Here is a 19,811-nt window from a genome sequence, read left to right as displayed (position 1 = left end):
ATTTCGTTTCATTTTGACGACTTCTTCTGGGTGCGCAAATTTTTATGGCAATGAGTGTGTGTGTGTGTGTATATATATATATATATATATATATATATAGAGAGAGAGAGAGAGAGAGAAAAAAATAATAATAAAGTATACAGTAATATAATGCACTATTTTATTCAACTATATATACGTATATGCATCTTATTCAGACCAAAGTTTCTCATCATGTTAAAAGTTATGAAACCTCCTTTAAGATCATTCTGATATTCCTCGACAATCAAGAAAGAATCAGTCAAAAAAACTGTCTCGGTATGAGCCGCACTTTGATGAAAAGCCACTTTGGAAGTTTTGAAACAAATCCATATTCTCCAGAACCGACTTCTCTTCCATCAAAAATAAAATAAACAGGTGAAAAAAAAAGAAACTGAACTTCAAACACGATCAATCAAATAAAAAAAAAATTGAATAAATTTCCCATGAAAATATATTTTTTCACCTCACAATCTTTTCTTTGGTGCCACAAAAGAAAGAAATTTATCGGAAAGATATGTAAAAAGAGGGAAAAAAAATGGAAGACTCCCCCCTTTTTTTCCCCCAAGCGTTAATATTTTGCGAGTGTTAGCGATAAAAAAAGCTGTATATTTCCCTTTTCTATTCTCGAGGGCCGCGTAGCTGAATCTCCTCTTTCTTTTCCTTGCTGTAGCTGAGCTAAGCATTTCTGAATGATCAGGCTCCGGCCAATAATAATACGGCGAACGGATTCAGTCTTCGGAATTTCGGCACGGATTTAACGCGAGGCAATAGACATGTTCGATTTCTGTCATCCCGCTCAAAAATGAATAAGCGAAACGTTTTACCTAGAGATTTTTTTGGTATGTCTGTACTCAGTGCCGTAACTAGGCAGGTGCACACGCGCAGGGGCTACTTGGAATGGAGGCCTCAGGATGGGCCTAAATGGGACCATTCTGGGTCCAAGAACGGGGCCTAAATGCAAATTCTTGCACAGGGCACAGGAATGGCTAGTTAGAGCACTGCGTGTACTCGAAAAGTTCCGTTCATTCGGTCATTGATCATTTTTGCCGCTCCACCGTCATTTTCTGCACACGAGGGCTAATTAGACCGGGACCTACAATTTATTGCCGATTCCGAATGGCAGGCTTGTTTTTTATACTCATTGAAAGATTGGTGCGCTAACCCCTCGACGGGGACTCTTTGCGGTAGCAATTTTTTCTGTGGTCATGTCGCCGTTTCTGTTGTACCCCTGTGTCGGGAAAGTTTTCTGATAAGGACGAACCGGGTATCGAACTCACGACACCTCTAAAGATCCTTTGGTATTTTAGGCGAGTATCATATCGACAGGGCTACCGCGCCCCCCGTTCATTCGGTCATCTTTCCCGATGACCAAGAACCGCTGCCTTTTTTCTTGACTACGAGGCCGATTCTAACAATCAGGTGTCATCAGCATCGTGTTATTAAAGAACAAACTTATATGCCAGAAAAATATCCACCAATATCCCCGCCAAATTTCTCTGGGAAATACCGGAGCAACCCCCCAAACAATCCGTTGAACCTTGAACCTTCATGCGTATATCGGGAAGGGGGGGGGGGTCACGTAGATGAGATTTTAACAGTTCATACCCTCCCTCCATCATCGCTCTATCAATTAAATTACTGCATAGTTTCTCAATCTTTCTAAACCCAAGGACCAGTAAAATGTCTGAAACAATTCGACGGACCACTTGTGTACCGTATTACGGGGCAGCCAAGTATTTTTATTTATGCGCCCGAGTGGCGTGGTGGTAAGATGCTCGTCTAATGTGAAGGACGCCGTTCCATGTTCAAACCCGAAGAAGGATGTAGATAAGATATTTTCCGTAACGAGCTTAAGGTGACCACCTATAGATAGTGCTTTCGTTTCCAACCTATCTCATTAAATTGCAATATAGGAATATGGCCAGAGTTTTTGTTTGGTGAAGTAGTATTTTCATTTATTCCCTATACATTTGACCAGTTTTTCCAACGATAATTATTTAAATTTGTGATTTTTACTGAAATCGTAAACAAACAGCGTTTTCATAATTATTATGATAATTATGGCTATAAATGGCTACAAACATTGTCAGGTTCAACGTTTTTCCCCAATTTTTCAGTGATTTTAACTACAATGAAAGATTTCACCAAACTATGGCAACGTTTTTAATGACGATTATCGACGTCCCGTATCTTAGTCCCTTATGCAGTCCGTCCTTATTTTTCCCTAGGAAATATGGTTATCTATTCATTTAAAAGTTTATTTTCGTCAAATATATTTTTGTTTACTTTAATTTGTAGCAGCCGTTCATTTCCTCCCTGCTTCACACATTTTTTTCGGAAATTAGATAATTTGTCGTGAATTGCATCTTTTGACCACAATCAGTGATATTCCGTATTTGAGATCGCAATTTCCAGCATTTTCTTTGATAAGGTATGGTGAACATAAGTATGAAAGTATAATGTTTTATTTAAACCTACATGGGTACCAGTAATATCAATTACAACAATTGAATAATATTTTATTCAGTTAGAATCGAATCATCAACTCTACCTGAGGACCGGTGGTGGTCCGTGCACCTTACGTTGAGAAACGCTGCTAAAGTGCATTGAAGAAGTACCTCCTAGAGGTAGAAGGCCTCCGCAGTCTACTTGTGACGTCAGTAAGTAGTCCATTTTCCCTCAGAACATTCAGGGGGATAAATTCCCTGCTTGTGCCTGTATCATCGTTATGAGAAAAAGATATAATCGGGCTCAGAATTGGCGATTTTTATGCGCCATTTCCGATCACTATGCGGTATTTGTGAGCCAATCAGGAAGATTCTACGCCAAAATAAGAAGAAATAATAGGTTGCTGTGCTTTAAAATGTGGCATACTTGCTAGGTAGTCTGAATGACGTTTATGGTAAACACTGCAGAGACCTTCTATCTCTAGGAGGTGGTGATTAAAGTCACGGTTAGTATAATCTACGGGTGGCCAGTCTTCTTCCAAGCCGTGCCTCAATCTTGATTATTTCCGATTCACGTGGCACTCTAAGAATTTTTACACGCAGATCAAACATCCTGTTTTTACGGGACGCTAGCATCCCTTCTGTTCCTGCAAAATACTCGGATGCCCTCTTATTTTCGCAAAAATGTTCAGTTTGTCACTCTTCAGTTTTATATTGTTTTTATTTTCGAATCATAAATTCGACTACCACAATGGAGATTGCGTATGTACGCATATCGATAGAAGTTCATCTTGCCTACACCATGGTGGCCATAGACACCGGAACCTGAGGGCTCAGGAGGTGTCTTGGGCTCTCCCTTGCCAATAAACGGCGTAAGAGGTTGTTATGTATGTTATATTTATGTATGAGTTGGCAGAGCGCGAGCTTTAATACGCGCGCGCCGTTCGATTGCTGTTGGGATTCGAGTTGTGGTGGCCATGGTGGTCGGTCGTATTGTAGTTATTGTATTAATATTCGAATAAAGCTTATTAATGCTATTGTGTAATTCCGAATTCTCCCTCAGTCTGACTCTTATAAATGTCTAGTGAGAGACGTTTCAGAGGGCTTAGCCGCCCCCCGATGAATTCATGGATACACAATGCAATTGTATTATAATACAAAGCATATCCCCATGCTGACGATCCTAAATCTCGTACAGGGACGCCCGGCAACTATACCCGACGATGGTAAACTGAACAGAAACGCATTGAATAGAAAGTCATCACATAATTATTATTTTAAGAGTGTGCCTACCATACTAAATGTGTGTTTCACAGCCTACGAGACCATCATTCATGAGAAAAGGATTTTTTTTAAAGCTGAAGAGAATTTCTTTTGATTGAAAAATGGAATGGAATTTCTTTAATTTTTCTCTGAAAAGCGTTCGCGTGCCACTCCTGATGCCATGGCATGCCGTGGGTTGAGCCACCCCCAGGTATAAGGATTGGAAAGATGATTTATAATATTTAACCAGAGAGTTAAATATAGGAATATAACAATGTTTGAGGATATTTTCCATAAAATTACAATAGAATTGCTTTTTCAAGTCCAAAGTAGTTTTTGCACAGGGTGACCCAAAATTACAACAGCGTATTTGAGAAATAAAAACTAAAAAAGAGAATAAAAGATAGATATATGCATCTTTTACTGAGTTTTGCTTGGAAAACGGCTAATTTTGATTCAGACGCAATTTCAAAATTAGTTAAAGATTTGCGCAAGAGATGGCGCTTTTTAGTGCTAAAATTATATTTACAAAATTAAAACCATTTGTAGTAATAGCAAGATGGTAGAACGAAGACAAATGCAAACGTCTCTGCCGGGATGGCCCGAATCGAATTTAGACAGAAAAAAAACACAGTTCGTTATCAGATGATGCTTTAGTCGGGGAAAACCAAAACATGGTATTTTCGAAATTTCGGCTGAGATGTTTGGTCCGGGTTTCTGCGAGTGTTACTCTGACACACACACACCGTGTTGTTTCTGAGGGTTTACGGAAATTTTGCCTTCCACATTTCGCCTGCCCTGAGCGACCAAGTAGATGGGTGAGTCACCAAGGAAATGCGTGAATGACCGTAAGAGTTACCAATTGAAGGAGCTACTGACAGTATGAGTGGAAGAGTGGGTAAGTGACCAGATGAGTGAGTGACAGTATGTGACCTTGTGAGAGACCAAGTGAGTGTGAATCCCTCATACGGTCACTGACTTGATAACTCATGTAATCACTAACTTGCTCACTTATACGGTCAATCCCTTGGTTCCTCATTCTGTCACTCCCTTGGTAACTCATACGGTCACTAACTTGATCACGAAAACGGTCACTCATACGGCCACGCCACTTGGTCACTCATACGTTCACCATGTTGATCCCTAACACTGTTATTCACTTGGTCACTCATGAGTTCACCAAGTTGATCTCTAACATGGTTACTCACTTGGTCACTCATACGGATATGCACTTGGTCACTCAAACAGTCACTCATATGGTCACTCACTCATTCATACAGTCACTCGCTTGATCATTCATATGGTCATACAGTCCCTCACACTCTTATTCATAAAGTAACTCGGTCATTCAAACGTTCACTCACCCAATCACTTGATCGCTCACACAGTCAATCACTTGATCACTCACACAGTCAATCACTTACTTGATCACTCCCTCGGTCACTCCTACTGTTAGGTGCGAAATTTCCGGCTGGCGAGATGCACCGGTGTGAAATACAACAGGGGAGAGATGTCGAGGACAAAACTTCTCTCTGGATCCCGTTGTTGAGGATGTTGGATATTATGAAAATATCTTGTTTTTTAGTTTTTCAGACCATAGCGCCATCTGTTGCGGAAATTTGAATTAATTTTAAAAATTAATCTGACTGAAAATATACTGTTTCTTCAAGCACAATGCTGCATGTTTTGCATTTCAATTGCTCCCCATTCTTTTTTTCATTAATTTTTTGAATCGGCCAGTCAGTTTTGGGATAACCTGTACTTAACCATTTTACGTTCAAGGATCGTATTGCTTCCAAACGGCAGTGGAATAAATTCAAAAAAGTTATTTCTGTTTTCTTTCCTCTCTCCCCTCATCACCACCAAGCTTTGTTGCAACCCTAGGAAAAAAAAGTAGTTCTGTTTACCTCCGTGATGTGTATCCTTCTGTTATATGCTTCTAAGAGCAAAAGGGAACAGGTAGGTGAGGGTGAAAAGAGAAATATACTTCGTACCTACTCTATTATCTGTAACTATTGCTGATAAGGGGGGAAGAGATAAGAGAGATGTATAGAGTATAATAGATAAGTATTATATATTGTTTTTGTTTTTCTACTTTTCCTCCCTTCCTTTTTCTAACATGCGGTTAGGTTAGGACAAGGTTACCATATTTATCGCCGATTCGTCAAACAGAAATCAAAATTTCTTGTCAATCGCATGTGGGGGGGGGGGGGGGAGAAGAAGATACGAGCGCATGATAGATAAGTATCTCTCTCTTATACTTATGTATTGTATTGTTTTCCTTTTCATTTGTTTTTTTTCTTACCTTTCTACGTTTTCTTTCCTTCCTTTTTCTAAAATCAGGTTAGGTTAGGACGCGGTCACCATATTTATCGCCGATTCGTCAAACAGAGGTCATCCGAATTTTTTTTGTCAATCGCTTCAAAGCGAAGTGGTTAATACGTATATTTATTGTCAGAGATGATTTGTATATTCCTAATGTTTACACGAATGAAAACTTCGTTCCGCTGCCAAAAAAAAAAAACCTTCAAGAAAATAAGATTTTTCTCATCACGCGATCTTTATTTTATCCATTCATAATAAGCTCCGAACCCCGGGGCAATCTTTAGCAATCCAATTAAGAACCGCAAACAAACGGTTGTTTTGAATGAGCAAAAATGATTTTCGCGACATTAAAATAATACACGCACGAATTATTCATTCCCTGTTTCTGCTGAACTAGAAAAGTTTCGGAATTTAATCGTGGGAAACAATTTCGTATCCGTTTTGATGGTATTTATCCTGAGGCCTGAACTGCCATGTTTCAGCGATCTTATAAATGGTGACGATTCCGATTCGCGAATGTCAAACCCAGGAGCGAAAATCGTCCGATTTCCTCTCCGAGTTAATAATATCTGCCCCGATTTTAAATGGAGAGATGTCACATGCATTTTTGGTCGTAAGAACAATTTTCGATTCATGAATATCGAGAACGCTGTGTGGGTGGTTTTTTGATTGGATTATACCTCGAGGTTCTGGTGAAAACTGGTGGTGGTGATGATGATGCTCAGATCAACCAGATTCCGATGGTGTTGAGTCGTTAACTTTTGATGAAATCATTGAAACTTTAGTCTATTCCACTCTTCGGGTTAGGAGCAGAATTCTGGCTTTACTGAATACGGTCGAAATGTAGGGATGATGTTCTTATGAATGCAATTGCCTCCAACTGTTATGCAGTTATAAGGGCACGACGAGCGTGGATCCAGGGAGGAGGGGACGATGAAGGGCGAACGCTCCCCCTCCCCTGCTCCGAATACTATGGAGGTAAATTTGTCTGTCCTATAAAATACGAGATGATCCAATGCACCGGCACATTCAGTCGCTTCTCCGACACATCACCCTGGATCCGTATGCCCCCCCCCCGCTCCATTCTCAGCTGAGGATGTGCGCTTTCGTTCCGTTCGAATCAGAAGATGTCTGTCTCCGCTTCATTTGCAGCTCAAGATATCTGCTTTGACTTCATTAGCAGCTGAAGAAATCTGCTTTGACTTCATTAGCAGCTGAAGAAATCTGCTTTGACTTCATTAGCAGCTGAAGGTGCTTGTCTCACCTCTATTCACAGCTGAAGGTGCTTGTCTCACCTCTATTCACAGCTGAAGGTGCTTGTCTCACCTCCATTCACAGCTGAAGGTGCTTGTCTCACCTCTATTCACAGCTGAAGGTGCTTGTCTCACCTCCATTCACAGCTGAAGGTGCTTGTCTTACCTCCATTCGCAGCTGAAGGTGCTTGCCTTCGCTCCATTCGAAAATTTCTGCCTCCGCTCCATTCGCAGCTGAAGATGTACGTTCAGGCATGGATCTAGGGTGCCAGAGAAACTGGGATGGAGCGATGGATGGAGGATAGGAGCGATCGCCCCTTCCAAGAGCTGAATATTATTGGGAAGTTTGTCTGTCCCTTAAAATGTGGGGCGATTCAAAGAACTTACACAATTCGTCCCTCCATCGTCCTGGATCCGCGCCTGGGACACGATTGTATCCAAAAGGACTAGGATTTCACCTAAACTTCTCTTCATGTCAGTAAATTTGATAGGAAGGTATCTTACCAGGGTTATTGAGATATTATTTATGGATTCTATTATTCACGAATGTATTCGTTTCTGAATTTTTCGGCCATACCGCAAAGTTCTAGGCATTGTCTCATAAGGTTAATGACACATGAAAAACATTAAAAACTATATTAAAAACTACAAATTCCGTAAAAAGAAATTCCAGCAAATATTTGTGTTCCTATGGTTTTTTTTTTTTCGATAACACTACTAGCCAGTAATTTCCGAAATTTCGTTCTTGTACCAATTTTCGTTCTGGTTTAGATGCCGAAACGCCATTTCTGTGGCTTTTGACAGCATAACAGCCGGTAAAAAGAGCTTTTCCACTGAACGGAACGAAGGTAGTGCTAGATAGACGAGGTGTTTGATTAGTATTGCGGATGGAATCTGTGTCCGTCTTATAAAATTAGTTTTTAAGTGACCAAAACAGCTAAATGGCCATAGCCATCTATGGTTCAACCCCCTAGGAAAACGTTATGAAAAATTTTTTTTCTTACAAAAGTGGGTGTAAATTGGTGCTGTTAACCTGTTCTTAACAATAGAAACACAGCGATTTAATTGGATTGGATTTTTTTATTTGCTAAAATGGTTGATTATAAGCGTGAAAAAAAATTCACTTTTAATTCTGAAACTATTTCCATATCAAGCATTAATTTTAATTCTGAAATTTTTTCATTGAATATGAAAAAAATTTCATTCAAAATATGAAAAAAAATTCATTAAAAAACATGAAAAAAAATTCATTAAAAAACATGAAAAAAAATTCATTAAAAAACATGAAAAAAAATTCATTAAAAAAACGAAAAAAATTCATTAAAAAAACATGAAAAAAGTCATTAAAAAAACGAAAAAAAATTCATTAAAAAACGAAAAAAAATTCATTAAAAAACGAAAAAAAATTCATTAAAAAAACGAAAAAAAATTCATTAAAAAAACGAAAAAAAATTCATTAAAAAAACGAAAAAAAATTCATTAAAAAAACATGAAAAAAAATTTCATTAATTCTGAAAGCATTTCTTTCAATAATTTTGGACACACTCTATTTTTCTTTAATTCTGGAAATATTTCTAATTAATATTTCTTTTAATTATAAAAAAAATTCTTTCGATAATTATGAAATCACTTTTCTCATTAATTCTAAAATTATTTCCTTTCAATATTGAAATTTGTTCTGTTGTTAATTAAGTTATTAAGTTATTTTTTATTAATTCTGAAGTTGTTTCTTGCTAATTCTGTGAAATTATGAGCTGATTAATTATGAAATTATGACCTCATTAATTCTGAAGTTATGATCTCATTAATCCTGAAATTATGATCTCAATAATTCTGTAAAATTATATGATTAATCCTGAAATTATGATCTCATTAATTCTTATCTCTCTTATATATTCTGAAGGTGTTTTTTTTTCTAAAACTGCAATTTTAAAATTATTTCTTTCACCCCAATTCTGGAATACATTTCTTTATTAAGGTCCTTTTTTCAGCATTTGTATTAATTCTGTAATATGTAAGTCTATTCGAGCGGGCCACTGCAAAAAAAGCTTCGCGGGCCATGCGTTGAATACCTCTGGTTTAGAGGATGAAAATGTGGATATATCTTTTCAGAGCTATTTCAGAGCCGTTGACAGCAAACAAATACGGAGTGCCGAGATAAATTTTTACGTTGCCGCACAGAATAGACATTAAATATGCCTTATTTTACGAGTTATTTATTAACCATAGAAAGAGCAGTAAAACTCGTGAAGCCGAATGATGGTTCTCAGGAACGTATAACAAATAGCATCAGGAAAACCGTTCGATTTTCTCCAGCATTAAAACTTTGATAAGGGCGCTCTTTTCCAGCCACTAGTAACGGGTTGTGAGGGAAAAGCCAATAGTGCAATTTGTTAGACGCCAACTGGCAATAAATTTCGGTGTTTAGTTAGTTGTTCGCCAAGCCTCCATTATGATCAAATTTACGAGATGGAAATTCTCACGATTCATTTTTCTCGAACTCAACGTAAACATCAGGTTTCGAAACGCGCCAAAATATGTAAAGGGCGATTAATATCAAATACAACTATTTCAAAACGATTTTGAAATGAGCACCACTGACTAGAATGACTTGAAAATTTGCCTGAATACTGGAGAAACTGGAGAAACCGCGAGACTCCCAGGCTCTGTCGCAAGAAGCAACGTAAGCTCTTCGCCCTCCCCCCCCCCCCGAAGGGGGGAGGTTCAGGGCGTCTCCGGCAAAACCATTATTTATTGATACGTCAAACATTACATATAGTGAAAGGAAATTAAAAATTATGTAAAACGAAGAATCAAATTAAAAATTATGTAAAACGAAGAATCAAATTAATCAAGTTAAAGTCAAAGTGCAACGGGCACCGATAATAAATAATCAAAGAAAGTTGTATAAAATCATATCCCAAAAGGCGCAATCAAAAATTTGATTAAATAAAATAAATAAATAAATTGAAATTAAATAAATAAATAAATTTGAGTGATCCAAGGATTGTATGACAGAAAGGCAGAGCACCCCATTGCGCTCGGGCAGTTCAATACACTCAGTCCAATTCGCTTTTGATCACAGTTGAAGGTCTTTGAAATATCTCCGGGACACTTGATTAGATTTAGGATTCATCCTGGTCCTCGCCTTCAAACAGTGCCACCAGCGCACTGTCAGGGTGAAGACGCGGCGCTCTCTCTAACGGAGGCGCTGGTACTGGAGTTACAGGAGCTTGAGGAGACGGATCCCCTTATCTTCTCGGGATGTTCCTCAAGGAATTTCACCATTTTTCTTGTCATTCCTCTTGATTCCTCTCGACGTAGTATGCCAAACATCCACGGTCTGTGTAGATGGGCAGCCGGCAAACGGAAGTGAAAGGGCGTCGTTTCTGGACATCATGTGGCGTAGTGCAGGGGCGTGCCAGGCTCAAGACAAGAGCATTTGTCACTGGCAATCGCTTTAAAGCGATGTAAGTTTGCCGGGAAAGGCCCATGACCGGTGACAAATAAGATGAACTCGCGTGACCACAGCTCATGTGCTCCTAGTATCTACTTTATAACTTCACGAGTTGATCTTCCTGATGCCTCCGGCATATCCTAATCCAGTTGCCACTTTGCTATCATGTCCCACCAGAGGAGAGACTTGGCGTACGAGGCTGGATATAAGAGTTCCTCGCAAAAGTCTCCGGTATTGGTCGCTTCTTTAGCCGCCGCATCCGCTAGCTCGTTTCCCCACTGGACGTTGTGGGCTTTTACCCAGGAGGTGCGTATTGAAGGGTGAGATACAAGTATACTCCTGATCCTTCTGGCGATTGCGTTTTCAGACAGTGGATTTAGAATGGTGTGGATGCTCGAACGGCTATCCGATCTTATTACAGTCCGTGTCTTTTTTGTAGCTGCATCCAGAGCTGCTGTAAATATAGCGAGCATTTCAGCTTGATATACTGAATTGTTTTCTTTTAGTTTAGTAGCCCATTTATCCACGATCTCCGTTCCCACGGTTTTTACACAGGCAGCTCCTGCACCTGATTCCAGTTTAGAGCCGTCAGTGTAGTATACGACGGATTTCTCCTTAGGTATATCGTCCTCCGAAGAATCTAGAAGTACTTGATTTACCAGCAGAGATTCTGCAGAATGCGAGGACCAGCCTATAGTGTTCTGCTCGAAGGCGTCCGGGACTAATGTTCCCTCAAGCAATGAACATGACTTGTGAAACTTTAGAAGACGCGTGACTCTGGCCAAGAATTCTATCTTCAGGGATATTGGCGGAAGCCCCAGAATCACCTGAAGAGCATTTGTAGGTGTAGTTCTGTACGCACCAGAGATATATAAGAGAAAGGGTCTTTGTATTGAATCGAGCCGTCTGAATATCTGGACCTTGGTAGAATGCCAAATTGAAGCTCCATAAGCTATCATAGGCTCAACCACAGTCAAGTAGAGTGATCTCCTTAGAGTCCGTGTCAATCCCACTGTGGTCCGGCCATCAGGCGCATCTTCTGAAGAACACCGAACGCCTTTCTCTTCTGTTCCTTGATATGATCTTACCAACTAAGTTGCTTATCGATACTGATACTGAACACTGGGGAAAAAACCTTGAAAACTCACTGATAGGTGGAGCTGTACTCGTGAAACACGGGAAAATTCACTCGCAGAATGGAAACAATAACCAGCCAGGGCAAATTTAATTAACATCGCAAATTTTCATTATTCATAGAAAAACATCATAAAAATTAAATCACAAAACGAACCCTCTACGACTTATGCAGAACATGTTCAATATGTTGTCCACTTTCTGAAACTACGAATCGGAAGTGTAAAACTCAATGTTCCACAACAAACAGATGAGAGTGACGGTGGTAATGTTGTGGATGTGGTGTACCACATGTACATTTCACATAATGCGGGCCTCAAACTCAGCCAACTTCGCAACCTGATCACTGTACCGAACACTCTTGATCATTCCCACCAGATTTTTGTGAAACACACACTCCGATTTATTGTGGAACATGAAGTTTTACACTTCAAAACAGAACACAGTCAACAATATATTGAACAGTTTTTTGCGTTTGTCGTGGACATTTATTCGTTTTGTGCCTGTCCTGGCTGACTATTGTTTCCACTCTGCCAGCGAATTTCTCCGTGTTTCATGAGTAAGGTATACCGGGGCAAATTTGTTACAGGGGCACGTTTACACACGGCTTATATTTCACATACCGTTTGTCAGAGCACGCCACCAGTCGGGTCAGGAGAATCGCCACGGACGCCATTTGAATCTGCAATCAGTCACTAGAGCGGGCAGTGAAGTGGACAACTTTTACTGATTTTTTACCAGGTAAGTAAATTAGAAGACGATGCTCCTGGGTTACCACCTCTCATGACGGCTCTCCCGTGGCCTCCTCCCTATCGGTCAACACTGCAAGAAGCGATCCACCAGGGGCCACACATCTGAAGACGACGCTCCTGAGCCACCACCTCTCATGAGGACTCTCCCGTGGCCATTTCTCTCCATCTGCATCCAACATCGGTCATCGCTGCTGAAGCAATCCACCAGGGGGTGACCATCCCAACACGATGCTCTTGGGGCCTCTGTCCCACAAGACGGCCCACCTTGGGCTTTCATCGACGACGTCCTCCGGCTAACATATCGTCGGACGAGCTTACAGTGAACCCGTCTTCAGCACATTTCCCAAAGAAGGGAGCCAGATATCCGTAAGACAACAAGTAAATAATAACGTAATAAACTTTAAGTAAAGTTTAGTAACTTAATTTTAGGGAGCATTGTGGAGTGAAAGAAGAGTTAGTGTCGAGGATTGAAAAAGGTATGTTCAGATGGTATGGATATATATAGAAACGGAAAGGAGATAGACGAAACAAGTATACAAGACGAGTGTGGACGGGAGAGTTGGAAGGAGTAGACCTCAGTGAAAATACCTCAATCAGATCGAGGACGTTTTTAGCAAAGGCCAGCTGAGGAGTACCTTAATTAAGTTAATAACAATGCATCTACCTATATAGTTTAAGTTTGAAAAATTTGGCTCTCAAAACAAATTTCAATCGTTGTTCTGTTGATATTTGGCTCTGTTGACTAATGATGTAATGGAGAATTGATAAAAGCGGACTTTGATCCAGTTCTCTCCTGATGATGCCAACCACTAGTGTTGGGGGAAACGTTGAGAACTAAATCAAACGGTCGACGGTCTTTGAACCCGAACAAACAATTTTCATCGAGAACTAGACACTTTCATGGTGTGCTAAACACCTCAAAAAATGAACAGGAAAAAAAACATGAAACTTTATGTTCAAGTTTTTGTTTTCTTCTGCCGAACAAAATTTCATTACTTCAGGAGTGTTTATGCAAATTTTCAAGACATTCTGATTATCCGTTCTTATTTTAAAGCATTTTAAAATCGCAACTTTACCTATTATAATCACCCTGTACAAGATTTTTGAAACGCTAAAAACTGTTAGTCAAAGTGTTTCCCCCCCCCCCCCATGTATTTTTCCGAAAACATATGCTAAACACCTTCAAAAATGAGCAGGAAAAGAAACCCACGAAACTTCATTTATGTATATTTATATCGAATATTACACTTTTTTTACTGGTATTTCGGAGTTTTATGGCTCCAGCTGCGAAGAAATGTTTTCCAAATGATGAATGACAACGACTTGCGACACATTCAAAGTTACAGGCAAGAAAAAGTATTATAAATTCTCGGCCAAATCTCTCCCTTTCTCACTGTCAGAAACATCGCCTGGAGTCTGAAAATCATATATTTCTCTTCGCATACCTTTTCTCTTTTCTGGTTCTTTCTACTGTTTTATCTGGAATTTTATTTCCTTTTTTTTCCCCCCGTTTTTGTTACTTTGGAATCTACGGCCATACATCTCCCGCGATAAAGCGATAAATCTTCTCGCTCAGTACTGATATTTTGACGAGCATTGACTTAAAATGGCTCTCTATACAACAAAAATTTTGTTTAGGAACCTGGTCTTGGAAATATCATTCCGTTGGGAAATACACGCGTGGCTACGTTGTGCATTGTTCGAATTGTAGGTATTGTGTAGCTTAGGGCAGGGCAGTTCTTACTAGATGCATTGCCCGGTGCGCAGATTGGCTGATGGTTGGGGACAGAGTACAGTGATGAAGGCGGATGACTCGGGATGTTTTCGTTGGCCTCTTGCGGGCGATTCGCCCGGGCTCCTTGGCAGGGTTTACCGGAGACTTTGGGGGTGTGATTGCCGTGAGTCGGAGGCCTTGGGGACCTCGGTGGGATTGGGTCCTGTGGCTTACGAGCCGGGGATTCCTGCCGGGACCGGACATCAAGAGAGTTTTTCCAGCATGGCTCAGCCGCTAGGTAATCTGCCTCAGAGCTGGGCCATGTTTGGTGCTAGTGTCTGTAGTCCTTTGCGTGGGTTGGAGGTCGGCCCGTGGTCTTGGTGGCTAGTGGGGCTTTTTCTTTTTTTTCCTGCATGGCCCAGCCGCAAGGTAGCCTGCTTATATCCCACAAGGGACAAAGCGGGGGCCATGTTTGGTGTTTGCATTGCCCGGTACGAAAATAATAGCGGGGTCAGAGAAGCGTATTGATAATTTCCGCATCTAAAATTTCATGCGTTGAAAATATGTCTTTCCATAATTCTGAAAAATATATCTTTCCATAATTCTGAAAATATATCTTTCCATAATTCTGAAAAATATATCTTTCCATAATTCTGAAAAATATATCTTTCCATAAATCTGTTAATATATTTCATCCATTCTGTAAATAATTTCATCGGTTCTGTAATCTATCTTTCCATAATTCTATAAATATATCTTTCCATAATTCTATAAATATATCTTTCCATAATTCTATAAATATATCTTTCCATAATTCTATAAATATATCTTTCCATAATTCTATAAATATATCTTTCCATAATTCTATAAATATATCTTTCCATAATTCTATAAATATATCTTTCCATAATTCTATAAATATATCTTTCCATAATTCTATAAATATATCTTTCCATAATTCTATAAATATATCTTTCCATAATTCTATAAATATATCTTTCCATAATTCTATAAATACATTTCATCGGTTCTGTAAATACATTTAATCGATTCTGTAAATACATTTAATCGATTCTGTAAATACATTTCATCGATTCTGTAAATATATCTTTCCATAATTCTGATATCTTTTATCAATTCTGAAAATATTTTTCAATTAATTCTGAAAATATTTTTCAATTAATTCTGAAAATATTTTTCAATTAATTCTGAAAATATTTTTCAATTAATTCTGAAAATATTTTTCATTAATTCTGAAAACATTTCTTTCATCAATTCCAAAAATATTTCTTTTAATAATTCTGGAAATATCTTTCATTAGTTTCTAATTTCCATGAATTATGGTCCAATACAATTTTATCCACCATTTCTGAAATTATTCAAAAAATTATTTCTTTTAATAGCTATTAAATAATTTCTCCCCAATTATAAACTATTTCTCATTATTCATGGTACGAAACTATTTCTAGAATATTTGAAACTAGAATTCTAGAATATTTTAAAATAATTTTCACCAACACTGGAATACATTTTTTCATTGAACGGCAATACTAAGCTAAAAAAATAATTAAACATCAAGTTTTTGCAATCAGTCCCACGTGTAAAGACTACTTAAATGTGTTTCAATGGGAAGCTTAGCTCAGCATTTCTAAATGAACAGAGCTGAACCTGCAATGCGCTGAAACTGTTCTAGTCTCCGTGAAAACTCTCGATACAAGAGACTTGATCACGTCATAAAGGAAAGGAAAGAAAAGTTTCTCATTCATCTCATTTCTTTTGCGTCTTCCTTATTTCATCCGGTAGCCATGGTTATTATGCCCTTCGTGCGGAAAATTCCGTCCGCTCATCCGGAATTGCCCTTTCTTCGTCCCATCTTGAATGTAACAGACGGATAAATTTCCGGTCAGTGCCACGCTTTGAGTGTTTTTCTTTTCTTTTGGCTTATACGTACATAATAATTAAATAAATAATATAAAAATATTTATTAAACGAAATTATGAAAATTTTTGAATTTGAAATTTTATGGGTTTGCAACACGGATTTATCCTGTCTTTTTCTCCCGAACTTTCCTTTGTTTTTTTTCTTAATTCAGACGTCTCATCGAATATTGAGAGAGGAACGACGGAGACGTGAAAAGTTTTTGTTGGACTCAAGAGAGAAAGAGACAGACAGAGCAACTACTTTCTAATTGGGTGTTTGAACACACGTTTCACCATTGTCAATTTCAGCTATTGCCCCGGATGAGGGGGGGAGGGGCTGTGGCCAGGCCAGGTCCTGGACCACGTCTTCTCTTCTAGGCCTGGTGACTCGGCTTCTGAGCACATTTTCATTTCATTTCATACCGTGCACTGAAATGAAAATGTGCTCATAATCCGAGTCACCAGGCCTGGAAGAGAAAACGTGGTCCAGGACCTGGTCTGGCGACGGTAGAGGGCTCACCCAAGCCGCCAAGCTTAGGTGAAAGACGTGGCGCCTGGCCACAGACAACAACAAAAGGCTCTAGCACAGGGTATCCGTATGAAAAGTTAATTTCTTTTATGTTAATAACTAGAGAGCTCGGAAGTTCAGGCAAAATGCTATAAATGCCTTTTTTGGGTTATTTACAAACATTTTGGCAAAAATGCCTTTTTTTTTTTACATTTTTCTTCCATATTAGTTAACTTCAGAGGCGTTCTGTAAAACTTGGGTATTTTGAGCATTAAGAATAAAAAAATTGCTCTTTTTAAATATTTTCCAACTCTCGGTATTAATTTATCATCAGGAACCCCCCCCCCCCCATATCCACTTCCAACCCCATTTAAATGCGAATAAGTGATTGAGAGATGCTGAACTTGGTGTGTTGCCACGCATCAACTTTGCTTTGAGCAGATGGTGTTAAACGGGAATGATTCTGTTTCAGATGAACGCAGCCCATGTTGGAAAAGCAGAGGGAAATTAAAAATTTGTTTCTCCACATGTTTCACATAACATGTCTCTCTCGGGCATCGGACTGAGCGAGACATGTTATACGAAGCATGTGTATAATGTGTATAATGTAGTTGACCAATGACTGTTCCAAGAGGTCATCAGTTGACGGCATGGCTCACACAAGCGAGGTAGGACCAGACAGGGCTCTGGGGGCCCATGTTATTCTGATTTTGCTTTTTTTTTTTATACAAATACAAATACAAATACAACGCCACAACAGGCAAATTGCCCAACGAGGTGGCTGACTTAAGAACATCATGGATCCCCGAGCCCCTACCTACTACTGCTACACCACACATGAAACCCCCCCCCCTTCCGCGGAACCCCCCAACGAATCGGTACATGCGAGAATGTGCGTGTACGTGTAGTGCAACCTGACGTAAAGTTTGTTTCTGTGTAATGCTTGTTATGTGTAGTGCTGTCATCTGCCCCCAGTTTTACTAACTATGAGTGAAGTGTTATGGTTGAATGATTTACCGTTGTAGGACTGTTGCTCTCTGTGGCGAGACTTTTTAACGGGGAGATCGGCTCGCATTTGCGCCTTGAAGTTGGGAACCACAGAAAACCAACTTCAGCCGACCACCACTGTGGTGTTCGAACCCGGATTCTCGCATCACGAGTCCGGCACTATAACCACTCGACCACCACAGCGGCCATAAATGCACTACAAACAACCATGGTTATTTATTTTACACGCATATTTAATATTCGATTAAATTGTTCAGAGTCGCCCTCAGGGACCCGCACTCGAAGGAGTCCCGCATTTATGGCAATATATATAAAAAAAAGTTTTATTTTTCTTACAACAATAGGATAAGGTAGCTATTGTTTAACTATGGGCATGATAATGGCTATTCCAAATAATACAACAAATAAACGAGAATTATTCGCTCGAACTCGAAGGAGCTCCGCAGATCATTTTTTCTACGGGCTCCGTTTCTGAGCCATTTTTTGACCTAATCCGTGTTCACCAAAATTTTATTTCGGGCTTGAAATCAATTGAGCTTACATAATAATACAGTTATTATAAACTATAATTAAAACAGTAGACGCATTAAGCGAAAATCAATTTTTCAGCTAGTTTTTAAACCTTTAATACATTAGTTTTAGTTATTTTTTCTTACTTCGATAAAAAAAGCGCCTTTCTCAGTGTCTATTTTAAGAATTTTTAGTGCCTTTTAAACCCTCATGCAATATTAATTACTTATCTGAGGTCTACACGTTATTTGGATACTTTTTCTAATTGGAAGTATGCATCTAGGATCAACGGTTCACCAGTAATTTGTGGTTCGTGCTGACAGGCTATCCACCCTGTCTGTATACAGGGTGTCCTGTAAGTGTTAGTGCGACCTTTATTTCATAAACCGTCTGTCTTAGAGGCATGATTCCAATTTAAAAAATATTCAACATGCGTTAAAAAAATTACCCTGTACCAGTTTTCAGAGTGAAAATACAATGTGTCACAAAATAAAAAAAAATCGAAATTTTCATACGGTCCCCTTTGCTTTAACTTCCAATTAGAAAGTTGTTGCCCTGTCTTCACTCACTTCGAAAAACGGAGGAAATTCGTTAAAGGACAGCTTTAAATGCTGGTAAAACGGTTTTTCCGCATTTAACGCTGTTCTTTCCCAAATTTCGATCGCTTTTCGAATTCGAAAATCTCTGTGAATATTGCATTTCAAAACATGGTTTTTGTTTGGTTGGCAACAGATGAGACAGGGTAACAATTTTCATACTGGAAGTTACAGCATGGGGGCATACAGACTGTATAAAAATTTAGATTTTTTTATTTATTTTGTGACACTATATTTTCTCTCTCAAAACTGGTACAGGGTGTCTTGAACGCATGTTGAATATTTTTCAAATTGGAGTCAACTACGACGGACGATCGATGCGATAAAGGCCGTGCTAGCACTTACGGCACACCCTGTATATAGTTGTTGGGAAAATTGTTTTCTTTTTGACTTCAATAAAGAACAATTCAAGAAAGCTTCATTAAAAGTACAGGAAAAAGTGGGACATTTTTATATTGAAACAAAGTTGAGACGACCAAAATTGAAGGAAAAAATACGAGAATGCCCAGGTAAATACGGGTTACATGGTGAGCTTAGGTCTTTTTAGGCTGAAACAGAAGACAGCACACATTCATGGCAGTGGAATAGTTTTCCACCAAGAAATGTGATGAAATACGTAAACACAAGCATTTTTTAGTTTCCGTTTTGTGTTTCTTCAACTATTTTCTGGAGCAAAGTTCTCTTCACGGGAATATATCGGATTTCAATCTCCCGTTTCACTGTGAGGTTGTTTTGTTTACGACCTAGATCTGTTTACGATTGTATTTACCCAATTCTCAGAACAAATTCCTTCACAAACGGGGTGAAAAAAAAGAAAACACCAGGTGTGTTTGTAGAGAAACATCTTCGATTTCGTCTTTCTCAGTATCGAACGCATTCACGCACCAGATATTTGGCGAACATG

At 39.0% G+C, this 19,811-nt stretch overlaps 2 protein-coding genes across 3 annotated transcripts in view; both read right to left on the bottom strand.

Annotated features, from left to right (window-relative positions):
• LOC149088755 (regulator of G protein signaling 7-binding protein A-like) overlaps positions 1-19,811 on the bottom strand; it is a 280,027-nt gene that overhangs the window by 156,024 nt on the left and 104,192 nt on the right. The window lies entirely within an intron of this gene.
• LOC149088756 (uncharacterized) lies at positions 10,907-11,725 on the bottom strand. The gene has a single exon (XM_089252270.1). It carries the CDS (start codon positions 11,723-11,725, stop codon positions 10,907-10,909), a length of 819 nt encoding a protein of 272 aa, XP_089108396.1.

Source organism: Pholcus phalangioides, unplaced genomic scaffold (genome assembly GCF_987345545.1).
Source record: "Pholcus phalangioides strain wild (caught in Gottingen) unplaced genomic scaffold, Ppha-v1.0 ptg000003l_1, whole genome shotgun sequence".
In the NCBI taxonomy this organism is placed as follows: domain Eukaryota; kingdom Metazoa; phylum Arthropoda; class Arachnida; order Araneae; family Pholcidae; genus Pholcus; species Pholcus phalangioides.
The sequence above is the reverse complement of the archived record's forward strand: the minus strand, read 5'-3'. Positions and strand labels throughout refer to the sequence as shown.